The 27,744-nt window shown below is 42.7% G+C and overlaps 1 protein-coding gene across 1 annotated transcript in view; it reads right to left on the bottom strand.

Annotated features, from left to right (window-relative positions):
- The window catches only part of HEMK1 (HemK methyltransferase family member 1), a 46,176-nt gene that overhangs the window by 1,795 nt on the left and 16,637 nt on the right, over nt 1-27,744 (bottom strand). Inside the window, 7 exon segments of the mRNA XM_033140622.1 lie at nt 6,318-6,349; nt 6,351-6,414; nt 6,850-6,892; nt 6,895-6,954; nt 9,160-9,209; nt 21,398-21,462; nt 21,990-22,151. Of these exon segments, the coding sequence (XP_032996513.1) occupies nt 6,318-6,349; nt 6,351-6,414; nt 6,850-6,892; nt 6,895-6,954; nt 9,160-9,209; nt 21,398-21,462; nt 21,990-22,151 (476 nt within the window).

The following is a 27,744-nucleotide window of genomic DNA, read 5'->3' as shown; positions in this document are numbered from 1 at the left end:
GACACTGTCTGCTTTTGCCCTAAACACTTAGGACTATATTCAGCAGCTATGGCTGATATTCAGTACTTTTGGGTGGATGTGTAACATTCTGTGCTAGCCTGAAGCACATTCTCCCCCCCCCCACACAAAAAAGCACTGCCGATAGCCATTGGTGGACCTGCCTGCCCTCCCCCAAGTTGGAGGCTATCAGAGTCTCTGGTTGCAATTAATCCTCTACGGCAGGCACGTCCAACCTCAGGTTGCCTACGATGTGCCAACAAGTATCAAAAAGTGCCAGTGATCTACCACCCTCTGTAGCCATTTCAGTTTATTTATTAAATAAATTAAACAAACAAACAAACAACAGTAATTATGTTTGGATATAATTATGACAGATCCAAATAGTTCCTAGATGGAGAAGTAACTAAACAAGTGAGAAAAGTCAAACTATATTTTTATATTAGTTTGCACAGATCTGAGGAGTCAGCTTCTTCTCTCTCTCTCCTGTCAAAGGGAGCCTCGCAGCTGATGGGGATCCCAATAGGGCCTTGTCCCTCCCTCCGTCTCCACTTGCCCTCGTGCTGCTCAGGGTTGCATCGCTGTGGAGACTGGCAGTGGCTGCTGCTGCATCTGAGGTTGCAGAGAAAGGCCCCGTGATTGACCAGAGACAACCCGGCGGTGTTTACATGGCTGCTCTACGGTATGCATTTTGTGAAATACAGTGGTACCCCGTGTTATGCATGCAATCCATTCCGGATCACGCTACGTAACACGAACGCCCCCCCCCCAAGAAAAAACCGGAAGTAGCCCAATTTGAGTGCTTCTGCGCATTCGGCGGTTGCGTGCGCTCCGGAAACACTTCTGGGTTGTGGGCATTCTTAACTCGAACATTCGCAACCCAGGGTGTGCATAACTCGGGGTTCCACTGTAGTATTTTCTTTCATCAGTCCTGAACCTATTGCCACTCACTGTCATGGAATCACCTGAGTTTTAGTATTATGAAAGAATCCTGGGGGCATCATTCATACATGCCTAACAATCATAATCCCCTCCTTATCTGCCAAATCAGTTATTTGTTCATGCTGAGCATTAAGCATTAATCTGTCCTTGAGTGCAACAAGGGCTAGAACACACAATATTTTATCTGTGTATTACTGCATTTAATGCGTCTTTCTGCTGTTGTTAATTAGCAGTTGTGGTTGGGAAGGCATTCAGGATTGGGACCGCAGTGGAACGGAAGAGGGTTTTTTTTGTTTTTAAGAAACAAACAAACCAGGAGAGAATTTCTCCAAGAAAAAAACAAGAGCTTCAGGGAAATACAGTGGTACCTCAGGTTACAGATGCTTCAGGTTACAGACTCCGCTAACCCAGAAATAGTACCTCGGGTTAAGAGCTTTGCTTCAGGATGAGAACAGAAATCGTGTGGCAGCAGCGGGAGGCCCCATTAGCTAAAGTGGTACCTCAGGTTAAGAACAGTTTCAGGTTAAGAACAGACCTCCAGAACGAATTAAATTCTTAACCTGAGGTACCACTGTATAGGATTTTCCTCAGGACAGTGAAAGGACAAAGCGCTACAAACCTTTCCTCTTGTGCCAAGGGTCCAGATTCTCATTCCACCTCTGCGGTGGTTGCTGTTTAACAAGCACTAACCCAGATACATGAAATGCATGGCTGCAGTTAACATGTCATGTAGTTTGGTTCCCAGAGGACATTTTCTATTCAGAGATTCAGGATTCCACACCTGTCACCAGAACTAATTATTTTCTGTTACTGGACTAGGAATCTTACAATCTAAGTTTCTAGTGCACCCTGATAAGACATCTTAATGACTATACCCAAACCCATCCCTAATGATTCTCAGCTTGAACACAGCCAATGGCAGTTTTGTAGGCTAAATAATAAACTGATGGAGAATGAGCCAAACCCAGGCAGTGAGTACTTTCTGAGCTTTCCCACACAGAACATTCCCTCTGAATCAACCAGGCCCAGTCACACACACAAAGCGGGCATGTGTGACCTTCAAAATGTTTTTCCTTCAGTTCCTCCTCCACCTTTTTTGAGGGGGGAGTTAATAAATAACTTAAATAAAGAAAAAGCTCCACAGATTCTAGGAAACACTGGTTATGCTTTGAGGTTAACAATTTAAAAAATGATATTATAAACCCTGGAGTATGAGACAGCAAGATTTGTGCTCCAACTTTTCAGGAGGGATTTCAAGTTGCTTTTCTTCGGCTGTTAAATCATCAGTGCCTTTTTAAAACCCACAAGAATGTAGCAATGTAGTTTTCACTTTCTCATGCTCCGGGAAAAACACTGCCATCCCAGCTCTCTTCCTCCCTCCCTCCCTCCCCACCCCAAGAAACTGCTTGAAGATATTAGCCACCTTCCAATTATTCGTCTAAGCTTAGCAAACTTTGTTATTGTTAAACAAAATAAAAATACTAAATTCTAAAAGACATTAAACACTTTTCTTTCTTTTTGGTTAGTGCATTATTGAAGTCTGTTGGTTGAGGAATTCTCTATGCCCAGAGATGATCAACTTCTTCAATACAGGGACTGGATTGGGCCAGTCACCGCCACCATTACATCACTGCTAACCCTCCCCTTTGGTTAGAGTAAAGGTAAAGGTAAAGGGACCCCTGACCATTAGGTCCAGTCTCGAACGACTCTGGGGTTGCGGCGCTCATCTCGCTTTACTGGCTGAGGGAGCCGGCGTACAGCTTCCGGGTCATGTACTCTGAGCCAATAAAACAGCCTTTCCCTTAAGCTCAGACAGCGACAGCAGGGAAGGAGGTGCCAGAACAAAGTTGACTTTGATCAGGACAATGTAGTGCCCAGTTTCCTCTAAGTACAGTATATTCATCAGGAACAGCAAACACATGTTAGACACAGCATGCAAAAATTGAATTAATTTAAAATGCATAAAATACAAAAAAAACCTTCCTAACACAATAATAAAGTGTTTGCTACACGACAATCCAATGATACCTAGTTACTGTAATACTGATGAGAAGGACGGTAGCTCAGACCAACTGCTTTGCATTCAGGCGACCCCAGGTTCAATCCCCAGAATTGACAATTTCGGCTGAAACCCCAGAGAACTTTTGCCACTCAGCGTAGAAAACGCTGAGCTAGATGGATCAACAGTCTGACTCGGCATAAGGCAGCTTTCTATGTTCCTATTGTGTAAAATTGGTATTTAAATAGTTCCTGACTTCTTGTTTCAGTGCTATGTGGTCAAGGATTATTCCCCTTTTTTTGCTTTTGTACTAAATTTTCCTCTCGGCACCGTTTCTTCATGTAGTGCTGGGACTGGAAGGCCAAGGCCCAGCTCAGAAGGGACATGACTCTCAGGAACCTTGCACTGAGCAGCACAGCTAGGTCAGGGTCAGCAAACCTTTTCAGCAGGGGGCCAGTCCGCTGTCCCTCAGAACTTGTGGGGGGCCAGACTATATTTAGGGGGGGGGGGGAAATTGAACAAATTCCTATGCCCCACAAATAATCCAGAGATTGCATTTAAATAAGAGGTCACATTCTACTCATGTAAAAACATGCTGATTGAAGGCGACTGGGCCGGATCTGGCCCCCGGGCATTAGTTTGCCTACCCATGGCCTAGATGCTGTGCACCTGGGAGCCACATAAGATTTCTTTAAAAAATGTTATAATGAGTACAAGTGGAAGTCAGCATTATTCCCATTTTTATTTTCATTTTTTCCCTTCTATTTTTCCTTTTTTGGGGTATCTCCTTCCCCCCTCTCTTTGTTCTTTCCTCCCCCCCATCATTCTCCCCCCCCTCCTTTTCTTTGTGTATTTTTATACATAAAGAACTGGCTAAGAAGGAACTGAGGTGAAGAAATTATGAAAAATTTGAACATGAAGAAGAGGTAATGCATAATTGTATAAGCGATTGAGTAGTAAGTATTGTTAATTGTTAAAGTTGAGGCTCCAGTAGCCTACTTGGCCACCTCATGAGAAGAGAAGACTCCCTGGAAAAGACCCTGATGTTGGGAAAGATGGAGGGCACAAGGACAGAGGATGAGATGGTTGGACAGTGTTCTCGAAGCGACTGGCATGAGTTTGGCCAAACTGCGGGAGGCAGTGAAGGATAGGCGTGCCTGGCGTGCTCTGGTCCATGGGGTCACGAAAGTCGGACACGACTGAACAAACAAAAACAATCTTATCTCCTTCCTCTCTTTTTTTTTTTGCTTTTTCTATATTTTTGTGTATGTGTGTGAAGAGATTGATAGGTTTGCTCTGTTACTGATGTTATTGTTATAAATAAAGAGGAAAAAAGAGAGATTTCTAAGCTACCCCTCCGCTTTCTAGCACTAAAGGGCAAGATAACACAGGGCGGTGATGCAGAGGCCTTTGGTGTATTACTTCCTATAGCGCTGTGAAGGCAAAGGCTGGGCTGGCTGAGGAAATGCTACCTCGCCCACCATTGCTGGTCCAAGTGGCACTGCCTGATGACACTTTTGACCTGTAAGGTGCCATGAGTGTAGGTAAAGGAGGATTGGACCCTGTCATTAAGGGCTTAGGCTAGTTAAGGGGCACACACAGTTTCCCTCTCCCAGTAGGAAAACAGCCAGGGGAGCTGCCACTGCTGCCCACCTCCCCAGCATTTGTCTGAGGCAAGCGTGTCACACATATAATGGTAGGGACAGCCCTGGCATTGCTGCTGTTTACCGCAGTTCAGATCCCTACATGTATTGTTCAATTCGCTTTCCACTGGGGCTGTTCCACTAACCATCATTTGTAGTAGCTGTGCTCCACTGAGAGAGCACAGACCTGACTGCCATACCCCAATTCTCCCTGATCTGGTACACCTAATAGTGACTGGAGGCACAGAGAGAACTCTCGGCCCTCCAGAGAGGTGTCCAAGTTTTCCACAACCCACTACCCAGAAATAATATTTGACATTTTCCATTATTTGTGATTTGTTGGGGTTTTCTTCAAGTGTTTTGAAATCCACTGAAACATTGTAGTTGCGAAAGGAAGCTGTGGGTTGTTATTTCCTAGGATCGAGTTCAAACTGAACTTGTAATAATCTGGCTAATGAAGCAAACATTAAAGAGATCTTTCTCACACTTGTTTATTACCGTACGGTGGTTGCTCTCCTCCCAATCTATCTTAATGGAGATCTTCACCAGCAAAGCTACGTTTTCCGGTAAATGGGTGTGTTCTTAAAACTATAGAGCCACAAATTGGAACATCTCAGCCACAGCAGGGTATTTTGAGAAGCAGCTGGCTGCTGGCCTTTAAGTTCCGAAGGAACTTCCCAAATCATCGCAATATAATATCTTAAGATCACTTCCCAAGTGCCAACTAATATAACTTCCTCAGCTCCAGTGATTCCTCAACTATTTTTTAAATTATCTTTTGTAACTCCCTCTCTCTCCCCCCCCCCTCTCTATCCATACCAGCTCAGGCGCCAAATAATAGATATAAGGTGCCGATATCTTTATGGTTTGTTGAAAATAATCAACCAATTAATGACACAGGTAGGATGGTTGAATGGTTAGGTGGGGGGGGGGCTGTAGACCCCCACATCGGGGTTTAACTCCTCCTATCAGTGAAAGGGAGTCGCGTGGTGTTTCCACACCAAAATGCAAATTTGGAGGTGTACTTTAAAGGTGCTGGGCTAGGGCTTAGATTGAGTGGAGGTCCCCTGTTTCACCCCTGCTGGCCTCTGCCACCTACTGTCTGTGGAGTGAATGCTGGGCCAAGCTCCCCCTCCCACCTGCCAAACATGTGGGCATGCTAAAGCGCTCCTGACAAGATTCGCACTGGTGGCAACAGAAGAACCCCCTAATGGCACTTTCTAGGCGCAGGGATGAGCCAGCCTAGCTGCCGTCACGGGATGACACCAGGCCTGATCTGGGCCTGACTGCTGCTCCCGCTCCAGGCTGACACAGCAGTCCGCCTGCCTCCCCTCTCTTCTGCCCTGGTCACTGTGTGCAACAGGCAGTGGATGTTGTACTTGTGCCATGCCATAAATGTTTAATTATTATATTATTGCTCTCTAACTTAGTGACTTTCCGACCTAATAAGGCGGTCTATACTGATTTTTAAGCAAAGGGAAAGGTAACAAGGGAGGGATTTCTCCCCTCAGTTGTGGAGTTTTTCTCAATCCCCAATCTCTGAACCTGAGACAGAAAAGGAAGAGACTGGGAAAGACAGAAGCTGCTCTTCATTTGCACATCCTGTCATTCTCTTCCTCCCGATCATATTAGCTGTGGTGGCAGATGGTGTCCCTCAGGCAGCCTTATTCCCAGTTCCCTGCAACAAACTCCCTTGCTGTCGGAAAAGAAGCAAGCCAGCATTAGCCAGAAAGTACCTGCCATCCTTGAGGATGTATGAAGCCAATTTTCAGAATCTGTTTTATTACACTCATCCCATCCTTTCCTCCATCCAGTGCACCAAGATCCTCATATCTAGAAACCACAAAGACAAGGTCTAAAAACCACAGCTTCACCTAACTTTTACACACAGCAGCAAAGCAAACAAGGCCACCTGAAATATATGTTTGCTACTGACAGGCAGTGGCAGCTCTCCAAGGTTTAATTCAGGCAATATTTTTCTGGCCCTACCTGGAATTGTCAGGGATGGGAACCTCCTGCATGCATATCATGCTCTCTATCACTCAGCTATGGCCCATTTCTTTCAAGGGAAATGGAAAAGGTCATGACACCACAGAACCATGCCAGGGAGAGGGGCTTCTATCTTTTCAAAATATGGTGAGAGCCCCTTTGAACTCAAAGATCTCCCACATCATACCGAGACTGGCCTTTAGAATGGCAGCTGTCCTTACCAAAGAGCAAAAGAGAGGGAATGTAGTGAGGAAGAAAAAGGGAAGGGGGTTTGGCTACCTGAGAATTTCTGCCGCCAACTGAGTCATGTCTTCATGGAAATGTACGGTGGGTTACTGATTATAGTATCTACCAAACCCCAGGGCAGTAGGCATTCCCAAGAACCTACATTGAAGAAAGGATAAAACAAACGTTAGGTTGACAGAAATGATAAATATCACCAAAATTAATGCTACTGAATATTTTTGATGCTACCAATGTATACATATTGTCAAAAAAATTGATCTTATATACGATCTGGGCAACACAAATGGCAACTCAGTGGAAAACAGCAAAAAAAAACTTGCACTGGACGCTTGGTACTGCTCACTTTGGAATATAGGTATAATGGAGAAAATCACATATAATTTGAGATTTCAACAAGGACTAGAACACCCTGACACTTTTTATAAGGTTTGGCATTCCTTTATGACATATACTGCAGGGCCATCATTTTCAAGACAAGCCTGGCAAATCTGGAACTAGAGCTTGACAGTCCTAACTGGGCTCTGTTATTTTAAATCATGTGCAACTACTCATTCTATGTGCCTATTTTATAATTTTGTTTTTCACCATTTCATTTTTGTCTGCTCTTATAACTGTACATATAAAACGAAATAAAAATTTAAAAAGCTTTACAAAAAAAACAAAAAACAAAAGGTATAATAACAGGCTCAAGGTAACTTGCGAAATTACATTTGTTTATCCCTCCCGACCTGCCAGAATAACTAGCAGGTACACTTTGGTCTGGATCATATGAGTAATCCAGCCTTCATAAACCATGGTTCATAAAGCAAGGGTGTCGAGTACTCCTTCCTCACTCCTCCCCTCCTCTGACAAAGAGAAGATGAAGGAAAAGTACTTGGTCCAGAGACTAAACAACAGCTTATAAGGCCTACACTGATAATCTAAATGAGGCCACAGTCCCTCCCTACCCCCCCCCCCGCCCAATAAAAAAATAAATTAGAAAACCCTTCCAAACTTATAAACTGCAAAACAATGTTTAAGGGAACTGTATACTGATAAAACAGTGGTGTGAAAAGCAGCAGTGGCGCTCTCCCAATGAGTGTGTTCTGCTTGTCAGGACTGGGCAAGATGGTGGCAAGTTTGGGGGATGCTACAGGTTGGTGGAGGCCCTGCAGAGGCCACTACCACCAACTTGGAACTCCCTGACCTCACTTCCTTGCCCCTCTATTCCTGTCCACTGCTGCCACTCTGCTCCCCACATGGGCTGCTGCTGCACAGTTGTACCTGGCCGGATTATAAAGAACATATGAAGCTGTGGCAATTCTGGAATAAATAATACCTTAGGGGAGCTATAGCAGCACAGGTTTCATAGCACTATATTGGGTGCTGAGACATGCCAATGGTTATATAATGGCGGCCTTATAACACAAAGTGTTTCCCAGCATCATGAATGCCAATAATGCCCTATAGTTCTCAATAGCCAAATTCTGGTTATTTTTATGTCTGTTTACATCCTGCCTTTTCCCCTGACAGGGACTCGTACCTGTTAAGTTTTAAAAATCTGGAAAAATGGCCGCTTCATAATTTTAAGAAGACATTTAAGGTGACTTATTTGAAAAAAGGGGCTTTTTCTTCAGGGGAGGAAAAGGTTACTGAAGTGCAGCCTGGTTTACTTACCTCAGCATTCAAATTGTTTACAAAAATTAGCAAGCCACTGCTTTCCAAGTACTGTGCTGCCATATAATGCCTCAGCTTGACACATTTAACTCATTCTTCAATTGAAAATAATAATATACCGGGCTATTTTTTTTTTTTTTTTTACAAAAGCTCACGACACATTAAAAAAAAAAAGCAATACAGTAGTACCTCGTTTTGCGACTGGGATCCATCTGGAGCCACGGTCGCTGCCGAAAAGGACGCTGGACAAAGCGCCGCGTCTTCACACATGCGCGGAGCGGTTTGTGCTTCTGCGCATGTGGCAAACCCAGAAGTAACCCGTTCCGATACTTCCGGGTTTGCCGCAGACGTTTGATGGAATGGATGCTTGACGAGGCAGATGCTAGACGAGGTACCACTGTTAATCAATAAAATAACTGAAAACAGAGAGCACTAAAAGGAATAATAAACAGAATACAAAATATGACGGAGGTTACTGGGCAAGTTATTGATGCATTTTTGGGTACCGCATAGTGATACCATGTTGAATGTATAGAAATCATGATTGGCAACTGTATTCTGCAGGTCACTGCATGGTGCTTCTGACATGTGAGAATTAGTACTCTTGCATTTTAATACACAATGGATCTTGTCTTTGCCCTTCCCCTGGTACCATGTAAAATGGGCAACTACATATATGTAACTTACCTGAAGACACATCATGGTGAAGGATCTTTACCCTGTCCTGCAGATGTAACCTTTTAGAGAGGAGATCATACATGAGTTACAGATCATCCTTTAACGTAACAATTGAAAATGGCATTAAAACCCATCACATCCAATCTAATGAAGAAAACCATTGCAAAAATCAACAGCAGAATTTTTCAGTCCGAAAACTGTGAAGTAATTATTATGGTTCTCTTTGGCAAAAATGAGATGTTATTAGTGTAACCATCAATTATGCAAAACTTGGATTAAGCAATGAATTTTGCACTTATTACAGTCCTTCTCTGTAGGAAGTCATTAGAAAACTTAGGACTATCAAACCAAAATAAAATAAAAATTCCTTCCAGTAGTACCTGGAAGTTTGTTCTTGGTATGAGCTTTTGTGTGCATGCACACTTCTTCAGATACTTGAAGGGCACTGTTGGCATTTGATTACATACACAATGTTGGAAGATGAGCAATTAAATAGTCCTGAGATGGTATGTTTGATGTTGTTGGGGCCAGTAATGGTGTTGTCCAGTTTTATGTGGCAGCAAAGTTGGCATCTGGGTTTATTGCAGGCTCTGGTACCAGTGTCCATGTTGAGTCCTGTTGTTGTATTATTGTGGGTGAGGAGTTGTTTTAGATTGGGTGGCTGTCTGTAGGCGATGAAGGATCTTCCTCCCAGAGCCTGAGAAAGAGAACTGTCATTGTCTAGGAGAGGTTGTAGATCTCTGATGATGCGTTGTACTGTTTTAATTTGGGAGTTGTATGTGATTACTAGTGGTGTTCTATTATTTTCTCTTTTTTTTGGTCTGTCTTGCAGCAAGTTCTCTCTGGGTATCAGTCTGGCTCTGTTGATCTGTTGTTTAACTTCATCAGGTGGATATTTTAGTTCTAAAAAGATTTGCTGTAGATCTCTTAAGTAGAGTCTCTGTCTGTAGAGTTGGAACAGATGCGGCTGTAATGTAGGGCCTGGATATATACAATGGATTGGTTTGGATGTTTGGGATGGTAGCTAGAAGCATGTAGATATGTTTGTCAGTCAGTTGCAGTGGCGGAGTAAGGCTCCGCGGTACCCCACGCAACGCCGGTCACCCCCCGGGAGCAGCAGCGCTGCACGGACGGGGTGCTCCCTCGGCCATGCGCTGCTGCTCCCGGGGCGACTGAGCGAGCGGCCAGTGCTTAGGAATGGCGGGAGGGCTGCCGCTTGTCACCCCCACGTGCCACCGCTCGCTCCGTCGCCGCGGGAGCGACAGCGCACGGCCGAGGGAGCACCCCGTCCGGGCAGCGCTGCTGCTCCCAGGGTGATCGGCGTTGCGTGGGGAGTGGCGTGAGGGCCAACGCTTGTCACCCCCACCCGCCGCTTGTCACACCTGTCGCCCGGGGGAATAAGTTTAGCTGGCGGTATATTACGATGTTGGAAAGCAGAAATCGCCTCGCCCTGGCTGCTGTTGTGATATGTTCAACACCACCGTGTGTCTGCAACACTGCTATAGTGGGGTTTTGTATATATTGTTTATAGTGGGGCATAGCAGCCAAGAGTTAAGTTTTGAGAAGAGATTTAAAGAATGAGTGTGAGTGTTGATGCAGCGGTTGTGGAGAAGGTGGCCATGGCCAAATTAGAACCCCTGCCAGCCAAATTTAGCCACAGAAAGGTTTCCCCACCACTGCCATTGAAGATGGGCAGAACAGAAATGTGATTAACAAAATGAAATTTTGCAGCTGTATAACATTCTGCAGAATAGTTTTACGTAAGTGGAAGCTGAGAGAACAGTTGCTTGACAAGTCCTTACGTGGGTAAGCAACAACAGTTGGTGGTGGAATTTAGGAACTGAAAGAAAGGGGTGCCAAGTCCCATGGCTCTGGCCAAGTTTCTCAGTACAGGGATCATAAGCACATGGCAAATCCCAACTAGGAATAAAGAGCCCCCTAAAAGAAAGGAAAATCAATCAGTCTGCAATCACATGCTTTGGGAGATATGGGCGTGGGACTCATTAGCAGTGAATGGGTCTTACCCAAGATTTGCCCACAGGGGAGCACTATTATAACATGCCGCTTAAAAGGCGGAGCAAGCCCACAGTTGGCTTAGATGGGAAGATAACATGGCTTAATATAGTGGCCTTGTGGAAAACCGCTGCAGGGGGACAGGCCTTGGCAGCCTCTCAAGATTAAAATGTAAAAATGAAAAGGTGAATTTGCAAAGCCCCATGTTTGCTTCCCACTCGCACCTCCTTATCAGATTCTCCAGCATTAGCAGATCGGGAGACAGTTCACCTGACATAACATCTAGAAGTCTGAAAATCCTGTGGCTGCTGCCTCTTTCACCAGCAGCCTGTAAGAAAAAAGCCAGGTGTGGGAAACAAGTGGCTCTGCTCTGCTACATCCAGCTTGTATCTACTCTGTGGGCTAATTTAGACCAACAAGATTCAGTGGTGGTGTTCATTTTCTCAGGGTTATTATTCCGAGACAATGAAATGTGTATACAAATTAAGGACACGTGCTTTAGCCGCCTCAACTTATACTGCAGATCACCATTCCCAAAGTGAAAGTAGAGTAAACAGAGAACAGGGATGGGTGACTCTTTTTCAACTCATTTCTGGGTTGGCCTGATTTACCAGTTCAATGAACAAAATGACTCAGAATCTGAAAACACCAGTCCAAGACTATGCAAACAAATCTGTAGTCCTTTAGGACTCATTTACTCCACCAAATATTACTAATAGTCTTGGTTAGCAAAACATAGTCTCCTATGCCCTATTTGAAGAGGGCATATCTTTCCCAGAAATAGAGGGATAATCTACAGTAGGATAAGAGAGTCCCTTCTGATAATTAACTCATCAACGGGCTGCAGTCCTCTCTATTACTGCAAGTGTTCCTGGATGACACTCATTATTTGGATCCATTTCGGTCTTGGTTTAGGCCTGGTTTCAGGACTGAATCAGTCTTGGTCACCCTGATGGATGACCTGTGTTGGGAAAGTGGCAGGGAAGTGCAACCCTGTTACTCTTACTTGATCACTCAGCATGCTTTTGATATCATTGAATATGATCTCTTCCTAGATCAACTGTGTGGGATGCAGTTTGGAGGCACTGGACTACAGTGGTACTGTTCCTACCTGCCTGGTCACCTGTCTAATTGTCCTCTTCAAGCATGCAAGTAGGGAAGCGATGGACCAGAACCCTCCATCTTGCCCTGTCTGGGGCAGATGAGAGCCCAAAAACATCTGGAATGCCACTGGCTCGCTACCACTGCTCTAGGAAATTGTGCAGACTGGGTCAGAGGTCGAGGGCAAGTGAATAGATGGTGGTGAGGAGCTGACAGGTCCCTAAGACTCACAACTTGCACCAATAGCTGTGACATGCCTAGCTGGGCATATTCAATCTCAAGGATGAGAGAGAAAGTTGTCTCCATTACTGAAGCAGAGGGCTGTGCTCTTCTCCAACCACTCACCCCTGGTCTGATCCCTTGAATTTTCTTTTGTGAAGACTTGCAAATAATAGCCAAAGTGGGAAGGGCACATTTTTAGAGGGCAAAAAGGCTGGTGACTCGCTCAGCAATAATCGGAGCAGAATGTGGTGGCCCAAAAGAGGCCCAGCAGTCTGACTCAGAATACCGGAGATTCCACCTGCAAGCTGCAATTTTCATGTGTGTAACTATCTTAAACTAAACGAATGCAACTGTCTCCTGCTCATATGTTAGTTGGTTCAAATTCCCTACCCCACTCTGCTGCTATTCTGAATGGATTCCTCTCCCCCCACCCCCGCCAGCACAGAGGAAAAGTAGTCAAGCTTGTTAATCAGAAATTCACAGGTATCAAAATACTCCTCCTGTGAGATAGCCCTACTGCGCTGCACCCACTGTTATCTACTGATATTACAACACAATCTCTGAATTACTGTGTAAACATCCCAAATGGGTCTGGGTGCTACAGGAAGCGGAATAAAGAAAAGTCTCCAGCTGCCAGAAGAGAACAAAGCGATAATTAAGAAAGGGTAACGCTTATGAAATAAAAGGAAGGCATATGTTTATTGTTCCTTTCTTCACTCTGTCACATAACCAACAGGTTATGTAGTAATTAATTTAACTTGCTCATGATGATAGAGCGAGCCCATGTCTTATACTGTAAAGCTTGTTTATATTTAAAAACCTGGGTAAAATTAAACAATGTATTAATAAGAATAAGAATTTAAATTTGTATACTGCTCTTCATCTGAAGATCACATGGTGGTTCACAACATAAAAATACAAAACGAGAACACAAAATACATAATAAAACGAAAACAAACCAATAACCCACCTCCCACAATCACATTTGTAAATGTTAATCAGCCAAAGGCCTGGTTATAGAGAAATGTTTTTGCCTGGCGCCTAAAGATATGTAATGAAGATACCAGGTAAGCCTCCCAAGGGGAGAGCATTCCACGAAGGGGGAGCCACTGCAGAAAAGGCCTGTTCGTGTATTGCCATCCTCTGGACCTCTTGTGGAGGAGACACATAAAGAAGGGCCTTAAGGACGCTTCTCCCCATATAAAACATGCCAGACTCTGCGTCCATCATCTGAGGCCCTTTTTCATGTGCTAATTTCTGCCTCTGCAGAGGGGGAAAGGTGCTGAAAGCCTAAATCTCAACAGAAAGTGATCTGACTGTGACAAGGGGCTGATGTCAATATCATTCACTTTCGGATCACCCTTTTTCTGCTCAGTTGAGAAAATAAGGCCCAGAGTGTGGCTTGCCTTATGTGTTGGTCTGATGACATGTTGGGAGAGCTCCATGGTAATCATGGCAGCAATGATGTCCTGAGCCACCCCAGAGCCTTGGCATGAATGTTGAAGTCCTCCAAAACCAGCGGTCTTGGGAGTCCTCAACACCGCTTCCAAGACCAGTTCTGTCAGCTCAGGCAAAGAAACTGCTGGGCAGTGGTGATAAACCAGCAGAATCTCTAATCTCTCCTGACTGCCCAATGCCATGAACTCATACTCAATAGTTTCCTCAAACTGGACAGAGAGCCTGGAGAGAGAGATGGGATCTCCATAGATGACAGCAACTTGCCCTCCCTGTCCCTCAAGTCTGCCCTGATGTTTGAGTACCCAGGTGGGCACAGCTGGGTGGGACCAACTCCATCCTGCTCACCCACCCAGGTCTCAGTGATACAGACCAGATCAGCCTCCACATCCGTTATCAGATCATGGATGAGAGGGGTCTTACTCAGAGCACAACTGGCATTCAGCAACACCAGCCACAGAGTCAAGGGCTGACTTATAGGACAACCGCAACCTGCCAGGTTGGAGAAGGAGCTAGCATATGGTACAGCCACTAACTGCCTGTGCCATTTGCCCTTTTTTTTTTTTATAAAGATTTTATTATTTTCCAATAGAACAAAGAAAAAACAAAACACAACAATAACGCAAAACATAATAAACAATAAACAAAATCAACAATAAAAATTATAACAATAACAATAACAATAAACATAGAAAGAAACATATACATACCTGAACCAATACCTATCTTTGTACTTTCCTTGTTTCTAGCTTCTCTATTTGGGGACTTCCCCCATTCCCTCCACTGTCTTCAAAATCAAATACATCTTCAAGGTAGCTTTGTATCTTGTTCAATTAACATTTACTCAAATTTTCAATATGCTTAACTTTACTCGGTCATATACTTAATCAACTATAAATCTTATCTTAATATCAAATCTTAACCTATATTTAACAAAGAAATCATTCATACAAAAATTTTCTCTTACCAATTTTATCTAACCTAAACCTATTAAAGCCGATCTTCTATTTATCTCTGCTCAAATATTCAGTTTAACTGATTTAACTAAGTAGTCTTTAAATTTTTTCCAGTCTCGTAACACCGTCTCCTCCCTCTGGTCCCGGATTCTGGCAGTCAGTTCTGCGAGTTCCATATAGTCCATCATCTTCATCTGCCATTCCTCCACCGTTGGTAACTCTTCACCTTTCCATGTTCTTGCCAATAGGATTCTAGCAGCTGTTGTGGCATACATAAAAACACTCTATCTTGACTGGGTATCTCTTCATTGGGTTATGCTCAGAAGAAATGCCTCTGGTTTCTTACAAAAGGTAACTTTCATTACCTTCTTGAGTTCATTGTAAATCTTATCCCAGAAAGCATTTACCACTGGGCACAACCACCACATATGAAAAAAGGTACCTTTCGCATGCTTACATTTCCAACATACATCTGACATTTTGGTATTCATCTTAGCTATCTTAACTGGTGTCAAGTACCATCTATAGACCATTTTCATTATATTTTCTCTTAAACTATGACAAGCAGTAAATTTAATACCTTTCTGCCACAGTCTCTCCCAGTCATCCATCATAATATTATGTCCTACATCTTTCGCCCAATCTATCATTGACGATTTAACCAGTTCATCTTTCGTATGCCACTCTAGCAAAAGATTATACATTTTGGAAAGGTTCTTAAAGTTCGATTCTATCAGTTCTGTTTCCAGTTTTGATTTTTCTACTTGAAAACCAACTTTTTTGTCCATTTTAAATGTTTCATACACCTGATGATAATGCAGCCAGTCGGGGACCTGACTTTTCACTTGATCATAACTTTTTAATTTAAATTTGTCCCCTTCCTGCTGCAGTATGTCCATATATCTTAACCAGTTTGCAGACATGTTCGGTCTCTTATACGCTTTGGCCTCCACTGGAGATATCCATCTAGGAGTCTTTCTCTCTAACAAGTCTTTATATCTAATCCAAACCTGATACAAGGATTTCCTAACTATATGAGTCTTAAAAGTTCTGTGAATTTTGACCTTGTCATACCAAAGGTATGCATGCCAGCCAAACATATTATCATGTCCTTCCAAGTCCAATACATCCACATTCTCTAATTTAAACCAATCCTTTAACCAGCAAAGGCCGCTGCTTCAAAATAAAGTCTTAAATCCGGCAGGGCAAAGCCTCCTCTCTCTTTAGAGTCTGTTAGGATCTTGAACTTGATTCTAGGCTTTTTGCCCTGCCATATAAACTTTGATAAATCCTTTTGCCATTTCTTAAAACAGTCCAGTTTATCCAAAATTGGTATGGCTTGGAATAAAAATAGCATCCTTGGTAGGACATTCATTTTGACCACTGCAATTCTTCCCATTAACGACAATTTTAATCTTGTCCAGATTTCCATATCTTTTTTATCTCCATCCACAGTTTTTCATAATTATCCTTATACAGGTTCAAATTCTTAGTTGTGAGATTAATACCTAGATATTTTACAGTTTTAACAAAATTGAGGCCTGTAGCTTCTTGTATTCTTTGGATCTGTTCTGCACTCAAATTTTTGCCTAAAACTTTGGTTTTCTGCTTATTTAATTTGAAGCCAGCTACAAGTCCAAATTGTTCAATTAGTTCCAAGGCTCTGGGGACACTGCTTTCTGGTTCCTGCAGGGATAACATCAAGTCGTCTGCGAAGGCACGTAATTTGTATTCTTTCTCTCCCACTCTAATTCCTTTTGTCTGTTTGTCTTTCCGAATCATATTTAGGAGGACTTCCAGGACCGTAATAAAAGTAAAGGGGAGATAGGGCACCCTTGTCTTGTTCCTTTCTCTACTTCAATCTCCTCCGATATCACACTGTTTACAATGACTTTTGCTCTTTGTTCTGTATAAATGGCCTTGATGCCATTTAAAAATTTTTCTCCAACTCCCATCTTTTCCAAATTCTTTTTCATAAATGTCCAAGATATTTTGTCAAATGCTTTCTCTGCATCAACAAACAATAGTGCCGCATCTGTATTTATGTCTCTCTCCAGTTTTTCTAAAATATCCACAATAATTCTCGTATTATTACTTATTTGCCTTCCTGGTAAGAAACCTGCTTGGTCTCTATGTATATAGTCTTTCAGCACTCTTTTCAGCCTTGTAGCCAAAACATTTGCAAAAATTTTATAATCCACATTCAAAAGGGATATTGGACGATAGTTTTTCATTAGAGTCTTATCTGTATCTGGTTTTGGTATCAGTGTGATAAAGGCTTCTTTCCACGTCTCTGGTGCCCTATCTCCTTCTAGTATTTTATTGCAAACTTCTCTTAACGGCTGCGATAGCCAGTCTTTCAGTGTCTTATAATATTTTGCTGTTAATCCATCCGGTCCTGGGGCCTTCCCCATTTGCATGTTGTTAATTGCATCCTCTATCTCTTGTGTCGATATTGGGTGGTTGAGAGTAATTAGTTTTTCCTCTGGGATTTTTTGCAATCCATTCTTTTCCAGAAATCGGTCAATCTCTGCTTCATCTATCTTCTCCTCCTTGTACAGTTGCTTATAAAACCTCTGAAAACACCATCTGATTTCCTCCGGTTTCTCCACATTTTTTCCATTAACTACCAAATTACTGATGACATTTGCCTTTTGTCTTTTCTTTAGTTGCCAAGCTAGTAGTTTTCCACATTTATTGGCAGATTCAAATGTTCTTTGTTTCATCATTTTCACCTTCCATTCAATATCTTGATTCATAATATTCGCATATTGGGATTGCAAGTATTTAATTTCCTTTTGAATTTTGACACATTTGGGATGTCCTCTTAATTCTTTTTCCTTTTCTTTGATTAATTTCAACAGTCTCTCCATTTCTACATTTTGTTGTTTCTTCTTTTTTGCTTTCTCACTTATGAGGAATCCTCTCATTACTGCTTTACTTGCATCCCAGGCAATCCTTTTCTCCACTTCAGAACTCCAATTAATTTGAAAATATTCTTTCATCTTTTTCGCCGCTCTTTCTACTAGCTTGGTGTCTCTCATCAATGCGTCATCCATTCTCCATCTAAAAGAATCCTTGGAAATCATTTTTAAATTTAGCTGTACCGGATTGTGGTCTGAGAGTGTTTTAGGGCCAATTTCTGCCTTTTGTATTTTTGGAGCCAATTCATTCGAGATCCAGATGTAGTCTATCCTCGACCATGACTGCTGGGGTTCACTGAAATACGTTGCCTCAGTTTCTGTGGGGTTTTTTAATCTCCAAGAATCAACCAAATTCAAATTGTCCACCATTTCAAAGAAAGTCTTTGGGAGTTTCCCATCATTCGTTAATTTAGTTCTTTGAGATCTGTCCATTAATGTGGAAACTGCCCCATTGAAGTCTCCAAGGCAAACTACCTTGTAATCCAAATAATCTAAAAGCAAGTCATGTATTTTTTTGTAAAAAATCGACTTTCCTTCATTTGGTGCATAAAGTCCCAGAATCACAAATTTTTCGCCTTGTACTTTAATTTCAATTGCAATGTATCTCCCTTCTTCATCTTTAAATAGCTGTCTTGGGCTATATTTCTCCTTTGCGTAGATTACAACTCCTCTCTTCTTGACTTTGTCCGATGATATAAACTCTTGGCCTAATTTTTTGTTCTGTAATAATCTTCTGTGACGTCGGGCTATGTGGGTCTCCTGTAAACATATTATATCCAAATTCTTCTTTTCTATGCTGTAAAACACTCTGCGTCTCTTTGGTCTCTGATTCAATCCCCGAACATTCCATGTCATTAACTTGAGCGCCATTCTCCTTTATTTATTCTTCTCCTCCAGTTGCCTCTCCTTTCTTGTCTTTCTCTGGGTCCTTTGGGCTTGGCCCTGGTAGTCCCGGCGGTGGTGGGTATAACTGTGTAAAACTATATAGTTGTGCTGGATCGAGTGGAGTGCCTTTAAATTGTTCCAGATGTTTATCCAAAAACTTTTGCTTTTCCGCCAAGGACCTTATTCTTATCTTTTTCCCTTCAAACGTAAATGCAAGGCCTTCTGGAAATTCCCAACTGAAGGAGATCTTTCTTCTTCTTAGCTCAGTCACCAAATCGTTATAAGGAGCTCTTTTGTCCAAAAAAAATTTGGGGATGTCCTTATAAAAAATTACTTTGTTCTGCTGTACCACCAGGTTGTTTCTATAGTGTAAGTCCAGAAAGTAGTCTCTGTCGTGTCTATCGTGTAGCACAAGCAAACAGTCACTGACTGTTTTAGTGCTTTTCTTTCCTCTGGAACCTCTGGGTCCAAATCTGAAGGCCTTCACTATGCGTGCTGAGACATTTACCTCTTCTAATTCCCAATATGTTGAGAATTGCTGCACAATATAGGCTTTTAGGTCTTCCCCTTCCAGTTCTGGAAGACCCCTTATTCGGATGTTTCCTTCTCTCTGGTGGAGTTGCAGAAAAGCAAGAGATTCTTCAACAGTTCTCTGTCGTGTTCCAATATTCTCTATCTGCTCCAAGTCTATATTGTCCAATTTTTCCTCCACCTTTTTTATTTTTTCTCTGACCACTTTAATTTCCTCTGAGTCTTTTTTCAAAGTAGTCACCTCGAGCCCTATTTTATTAATTTCTTCTCTGTTCTTCCTTACATTCTCCTCAATTTGGCCAATTGATTTTTCTAAGGTCTCGGTAGAATTTTTAATATCGGCTTTTATATCAACTTGGAGTTTTTCTATTGCAGAATTAACTGTTGTATTTACTGATGCACCAATAGTGTTCACCGATTCTTGTGTTTGCTTCAAACCTTCAGTGACACTTTTCAAACCTGCTGCAATTTCTGCCACACTAGCAACCAATTTCTCCATTTGTTCCTGCAGAGTTAAGGAAACAGAGCCTTTTCTTTTTTCAGAGCCAGTTCCTTTAGATCTAGTTTCCATTCCCTGTGGGCTCTGCAGCTGTAATCTCAAGGTCACTCCAGTTGCTGTGGTAACTGTCTCAGACATTCACAGCAGAAGACCAACAGTCCCAAAAGTAAACACCAGGTGGCCTGCAGCTAGCTTCTGAGAACAAAGAGGCTGCTGAGCCAGGAGCCCACACCAGTCCAATAATCCAACTTTTAGGCAAAGAGTTCAAATTTTCCAAAAATTATAAATTCCTTAAAGCCAAGAAGAGTCTATTTTAAATAGCCCAAGTCAGTAACTGTTTCTCACTTGCAGTGTTGCCACCAAGTCCATAAAATAACTTGTATCTGGCTACAAAAGTCAAAGAGTCTCCACTGGTAAACAGTCACTGAAACAGTATCAAGGAAAAAGAAATGGCAACAATATTTAGCAGCCCGCTACTGACCTGGAATCCTAGTCCTGAGGGCGAGCGGTGTCTTCTTTTGCCATATCAACTGTTTCTGAGTCTCTAAACATCCTTAAAACAACTTTTAATCAACTTTTAAAAAGTTTGGCAGAGTTCGCAAAACTTTTCCGTTAGTCGCGGCTTTGATCTTTTAGCGCTACCAAGCTCGCGCGAACAGTTCAAAGGGAACAGGCTTCCTTTTAAGGTTTCCTCTGCAAGTAGTATGCTCCAAATTTTTCAGACAGTCCAAAACTTTTACTTACAGAGTTTCTTTGAAAGTTCCTGTGTCGGAAGTGCCGGGTGCTCGAGTCTGGCGGGATCGCTGCTTTGATCCTCCGAAGGCAGACGCTTCTTCAGTCCCGTGCCGGAGCTTCGCTCGCCCGATTTTCCCCCTTACGAGGGTCAATCGGGAGCGGAGACGGCACGTCTGGGACCCACGAAGCAGACGGTCCACGGGACGCTCTTCCCGTGGCTTTAAGGGACCCGTGGCGCAGGCACGGTAGTCCCTAAAGCCTTGCGGAGGACGGAGCCATCGGACTCCCGTCCGCCATTGACCGGCACCAAACCGGAAGTCGCCATTTGCCCTTTATTTAGCCTGCCCTCCTACCCTGAATCACTGTGATTAGGGTCACCCCTGTTATTCCCAGCTCTTCTCTTCCTAGGCATGTCTTACTCCCTTATTTTAAAAACAATGAAACCCTCAAATTTAAAAGTTAAAAACAATTTAAAACATTGTAAACAATTGGGGCAACACTAACAGCAACAAAATCCACTAAGCTATACCCCGACCCAAGAGTCTGTTCAGCTGCCTCAGCTTTTGTAGCTGGAGTCAGTCAGGGAGCAGGTTCCCACAGCCAAGATCTTAATCTTGTCTTAATTTTTTAAAAAATATGATTAAGTTTCTCCAGTAATTATGGGTTGGTTGTATGATAGTTGGTTTAGTAATGCTTTCTAATATACAAGTACAATAGCACTTGAAGAGTTATGGCAGAGTTGTTTACGCTGCATCCCACTCTTGTAAGTCCTGACCATTAAAAATGTTTGTTTATACAACCCAGATGCTTTGTTTAAACTGCCTGAAATTAGGAACAGAGCACCAGTAAACTGACCAAATGTCAGACACATTGGTAAAGAAATAGAAAATGTTGGCCATTAGTATATATAGGGTGCGTGCTCTTACCTTGCTGCATTTTCCTTGGCGAGATTCACAGCAGCTTGTGATTTATCTATGGCAATGACTCTGGTCTAAGAAAGAAAGGGAACAAGCACAACAGAAGCAAACATGAAATAATTTCTTGGGCACAGCTGGTGGGGAAAAAAATTGCCCCTAATGGAGCAACTGAGATGAGCAAGGCCAGTGTAATGCTTTGGAACAGAGCTCTTTCTAAGTCCCCATGTGCACTATACATTCAAAGCAGTTTCATACTAGTTTTATATGGCTTCTCCCAAAGAACCCTGGGAAGTGTAGTTTGTTAGGCATGCTGAGAGCTGGTAGGAGATCCCCTATTCCCCTCACAGAGCTACAATTTCAAGAGTTGCCTGCGAAGAGGGACTGATTGTTAAACCACCCTGGAAATTCGTGAGCCACGCCAGGTATGAGGCTGTTGGTGCAAAAAAATAAATAAATGAATATGATGTTTGTTCTTGACTTTTAGACCTCAGGTGGCAAACTTTTGGTAGCAGTGGCTCGTCTTTCCTTCCCTTTTTTCCTAGTGAAACGGGGCAGGGGCAGGTCACTCAACATTACTGTCATAAATGAAAATTTCACTCACATGAGGCAGTTTCTTCAGAAGACTCAGAGCAATCGCCCCTGAGCCACAGCCAACCTCCAGGATCACAAGCCCACTGCTCACTGGAGACAGCTGGGGATGCTTGCAGTTTGCTGAGGTCAATCGCTTCCTGCATTCTTCATCCACAATAAGGGAGACCAGTTCCTAGCAGATAAGAAGCAGGTTCTGTGATGAGTCCACAGAAGTATGACCCTAATTTCTCAGTTTACTGTCTGAATGCAGAGCTTTCTGTATGATATTGTAGAATTAGCTGGTGTGTTGAGGCATGTGCTGAACACAATATATTATATATTATAAAGCCAAGTACTGTAAAAAAGGGTCCTCGTTTATTTCATAAAAAAGGAAGCCTAGGAACCGTTAATAACATTAGCACAATAGTTTTGTATGGAGTGAAAACCTGTACAAAACCCCTTCATCATGCAGAAACGAAGCCCGTAAGAACAACACAAATGCTCCAAAGTGCAAAGGCAAAAAACGATAGGGCTTTAATAATGCTGAGTTATTGCACAGCAGCCAGAATCTTATTAGCACAAAAATGGAAAACACCAGATTTGCCAACAATTGAAGAATGGAGAATAAAATTGCTGGAATACCTAGAGTTAGCAAAATTGACTGGGAGAATAAGAAACCAAAGAGACCAAAGGGTTAAAGCAGATTGGAGTAAGTTTATTGATTACTTAAATAATTATTGTAAAAATATGACAACACCGACAGGTTTTGATATAATACTTGCAATGTAATAATGGAGCATAAAAGAGAAAATACTTTAATTATGTAAAAGCAAATATGGATTTAGCAAAGTGAAGGAATGAAGAGAAAGTGGAAAACCAGGGATGGAAAGGAGGGAAGTCACAATACTCGGCGGAGTATATGTATGAAAATTTGATTGATTAATGTATTACTTTGAGAGTGGTTTTTTTGTCTGTTATGTTAAAAGCAAAATAAAAATATATTCAAAAAAAGAGAGTTATTGTTAGTATTTTTGTTGTATTCATTAATGCCTGCATTGTATGGAACGGAGACTTTTCAGAAGGGCAGCTTTCTTCACCTGAGTGGCTTTAGACCAAAAGGTCTTCCCCAGCAGAGAGGCCTGTTTGCCTGTTACACCTGTGTATTTGCATACCTCCTCCTCTGGAAATTGAGCAACCAGAAAGTGGGTCATAATAGTACATCTGAGGCTACAGAAGCCTAGAAGGAAACGCATCTGTCTCTTCCAGTTTCTCCCCACTAGAAACGTGTTTGCAGCATGGCTGGTTGCTGCGGGAACTATTAGGATGTTGAAAACTGGTAATGAAATGTAGAAATTGGGGCAGAGGAGTCCTTCAGGGTTTGCTACAAAACATTTACCCTCAGGGGGTGGATAACTAGAGATATTCACACTGACATGGGGAAAGGGGAGGGATGGTGCTGGGTGGGGGCTCAGCATAGGACTCTTAGCCTACAGGTTGCTCAATTCTATGAATGCTCTTGGACTACAGCTCCCACCAGCCCCACCTTGTCCAAAACATCTAGAGGGCACCAGGTTGGTGAAGGCCATTCTAGGAGGCCCTCAATGCCCGAGGCTATGTTCATATGCATTCCAGAATTAAATTAATTTTCCTAATCTAAAAGTGAGAATGGATTATAAAGCAAGGGGAGAGGGGGGCAGAGACAGTATGCAGCAAGAAACTCATCCTGGGCTACATTCTCACAAATGCAAAGCTGTAGTGATGAAAAGGAAAGGATTAGTAATTCTGGTGTAGGAGAGTTTCCACCTCCCCCCCCCTCCCCCAGCAGCTCACACACAGAATATTCTTAGAGCTCCCACCGGAAGGCTGGAGATTGCACAGGAACTCAGGAAACACAGGTCTCTAGTACTCTCTACTTTCATTTGTTTTGCTCTCTCCTTTTCAACTAAGAGATGGGAATTGTGCTGCTGGCAGCGGTCATAAAAAGGGAACTTCCACGAATTTGCAGGTGAAGTTTGTACCCATACTTAGAAAGCTTTGTCAGCAAAAGCACCCTTGAACATGCTGGCCTTCTGGTACTTTGCAGCAATGTGTGTTGTTCATAGAAAGGCCTCAGCACTTCAGGAAAAACGTCAAGCACCAGGATGGAATGCTGAGACGTATAACATGAGCATACAATACAGGAGCTTACCGTATATTCACGGTGGTGTTTATATAACTGTTACATAAGGAAGGGCCCTGCTTCTGCCCTTTTCCTTGTTAGTTTACAGCCTTAAGGATCAAAATTTCATATAAACAGAGGCAGATCCATGCAAACCTGGATCCGTGCCCAGTAAAAAAGGGGTGGGAGAAAAAGGAACACAGGGGGAAAGAAGCCTTCTAGATCTTTCTCATTAGCCCTACCCGTGTCTTAACCCCCCCCAATAGTTTGTGCTCCCAGAGGCTTTCCTAATCAGTTGGCTCTTTGGTTGGCTTATATATGATCGACATAGAGCCAGGCCTGCCATCACCACACCTAGTTTCATCCTTAACCAATGGACTGGTGAATGCCATTAATTTATGGGTATATAAGAGAGTGGGTTTAATTGGATTTCCCATGCAGCGTGCAGGGTATTTTGATTCACATTGCGCTGAATTTAGTGGGACTTCCAACCAGGTAAATGCAAACAGGACTCTAGAACTTGTGGATGTCCAATGAAGCTGAATGTTGGAGGAATTCAGGACATACCAAAGAAAGTACTTCTTCGCGTGGAACATAGTTAAACTATGGAACTTGCTCCCATAGGAGGCAGTGATGGCTCCGAAATTCATGGGGCACAAGGCTATCAACAGCTACCAGCCACAATGACCATGTCCTACCTTTGCTCTTAGGCCCTTCCTCTGAATATCAGTTGCTGGTATACACACAAACACAAACACACACACCCCATCTTGAATTTGAACCACTATATCTATGCACCCTGGCATATCAGTAATTCTGAATTATAATTTCTTCTAGGCGGAGCTAAATCTTGCTGCATCATTATCTCAGAAATCTCACTGTCTCCATTAAAGGCTCCCCTCCCACATTTTTTTTTTTTAAAAAGCAGACTGCATCGTATTTCTACCAGGGTGCATATGGAACAATGTCAGAGATGCAGCATTTATCAAGAAATACTACTACTACTACTACTACTACTACTACTACTACTACAAATAAAACTATGCTGGTAATCCCAGGAGAACAAGGAGCTAGTGTAGGGCAAAATGTTCCAAGATTAGAACCAGAACAGCAAAGGGAAAAATGGGGAAATGGGGAGCAATGGTCTGGACGTAGCCTAATGATGCAGCTACAGAGGATCAGATTCCTTGTGATAAAATTATGAGGTTAGAGGAATCGGTAGCACATTGGTCCCAGTTTCTTCCATGTTGTCTGCAGCCTTTTCCACATGGCATGCTAAAACACTGAAGAGGCATCTGACCTAGTTTCATGTATACCCCGCAGCAACTGGATAGATGAGTCATCAGCGTGGTGGTAACAGGCTCGACCTATAGGAATATCACAACGCACGTAACTGCTTAAGATCACTACCTACTAGTCATTCACTATGAGCACATCCCACATGCTAGACACCCTGCCAGTCTGAGTCACTGGCACAGGCTACAAAAAGCAGTTTGAGGATTTTAGTACCTCTTTCCTAGAACTGGAGGTTGAGCAAAAGCATTTCAAAATGAAACCTCTCTCCCTCCCTTCCGGCCTTGAAAACAACAGCACCAGCTTTTTCAACAGCTTTGCTCTGGTATATATTGAACTATCACTGGGAGAGACATTGAGGGAAGGGCGGGGGGGGGGGGAGAGAGAGAGAGAAACCAAAAAAAGAGGACTACTTGGTTTTCATTGGCTTTAAACGATGATCAAGAGAAACAACAGCATAAAATGCTGTAAGGGGAACGGGGCAGGATGATGCAATAATAATAAATAATAATAATAATATTAGTTATAGCCCACCCATCTGGATGGGTTTCCCCAGCCACTCTGGGCTGCTCCCAGCAGAATATCAGTAATAATAAAAAATGATAAAATATAAAAAACTTCCCTAAACAGGGCTGCCTTCAGATGTCTTCTAAAAGTCAGGTAGTTATTTATTTCCTTGACATCTGGTGGGATGGTGTTCCACAAGGCAGGCACCACCACCGAGAAGGCCCTCTGCCTGCTTCCCTGTAGCCTCACTTCTCGCAGTGAGGGAACCGCCAGAAGGCCCTCGGCGTTGGACCTCAGTGTCCGGGCTGAACAATGGGGGTGGAGACGCTCCTTCAGGAGCAATTTCTTTAAAAAGCAGTTCATTTTCCCTTGAACAGAAGAGTTGCATATAGAAGAAAAACAGACTGCAATGCCTAAAACATAATATTAAGTCTAAAGTGAGTGAAAGGGGAGGGGAGATTGGAGAGTATATCCAAGTTAGACAGAAGTAATTTGTTTTATGTGGGGGATGCCTTTGCAGAACCAATTCAGAACACGGCAGCTATGGAGCTGCGGCAATTTGGAAATACCACTGTTAAAATATCTGTACTAGCTTCTTGTTTGTTTCCAGGCACACTTTCCAATTAGGTATTGTTTTTATCTATCTATCTATCTATCTATCTATCTATCATCAACAATTTATTATCAACATATTCAAAGTGCTGGTTTGGGCCCTCAAAGCCTTTAAGGCTCAAAATTGCTTGTGACCAGCAGGGCCCTACCTCTTTCAGATAAACCTCCTTGGTTAAAACTATTCAGTATGTGGAAGAATATGTAAGAAAAGCCCAGTGATCAATTTCCTTCCTCTAAAGAAGCATTCTCCTGCCAACCTAGCAGTTCGAAAGCACGTCAAAGTACAAGTACCAGTAGATAAATAGGTACTGCTCTGGCAGGAAGGTAAAAGGCATCTCTGTGCGCTGCTCTTGTTCGCCAGAAGCGGCTTAGTCATGCTGGCCACACGACCTGGAAACTGTACACCGGCTCCCTCGGCCAGTAAAAGCGAGATGAGCACCGCAACCCCAGAGTTGTCCGTGACTGGACCTAACAGTCAGGGGTCCCTTTACCTTTAAAGAAGCATTGGAAAGGACACTCTGAAGTGGAAAAGGCAGTTACTGTGAAGGAGAAAGGGGTTGCTTTACACTTTTCCAACTGAAATCTAGATTCGCATAATCAGGAAACAAATTTTGTAATGTGCAAGGCAGGCCATATGAATCAGAATAACTAGAATATGACAGCCACAGTATATGTATATATATAAAATCAGTCATCATCTCCTCATTTCCATTTACTTCCCTGGCTGATTCAATTTGATTTCTTTAGTCTTTTCTACTCTTAGGTTACACAGTTAACTCTTGCCCCTTTTTTACTGTCTCTTCTAGCTAGTGCAAGGTTTCCACTTTTCTTCCCTTCTTTAGCCACGGATCTGTGTTTGTCTATTCTTGTATTGTTAAGGGTTTAGTAGGCCATTAAAATAGCAGGTGATGATTATGTTTTACTAGCTATTTTGTTGATTATTGTGCTGATGCACAAAATATTTTACTGCCTTATATAAACATGTCTATAGTTTTAGTTTTATATTTTTAGTTGTGGTAAACATGTATGTGCGTGCACCGCTGTGTAACTTGCTTTTAGTGGAACAATGGCATATGAATATTCAAAGTAGAATATAGGAACAATGCTGAAGGCAAGAAGGCTGGAGCAGACTCTCTTAGTTCCATGAACTCTGTGGGTGCCTTCACCAGAAGATACATTCCTGGAAGTACAAGTTTCTAATCTGGAAAACATTTCC

Source organism: Lacerta agilis, chromosome 2 (genome assembly GCF_009819535.1).
Source record: "Lacerta agilis isolate rLacAgi1 chromosome 2, rLacAgi1.pri, whole genome shotgun sequence".
NCBI lineage: Eukaryota > Metazoa > Chordata > Lepidosauria > Squamata > Lacertidae > Lacerta > Lacerta agilis.
This window is presented reverse-complemented; position numbering and strand designations above follow the sequence as displayed.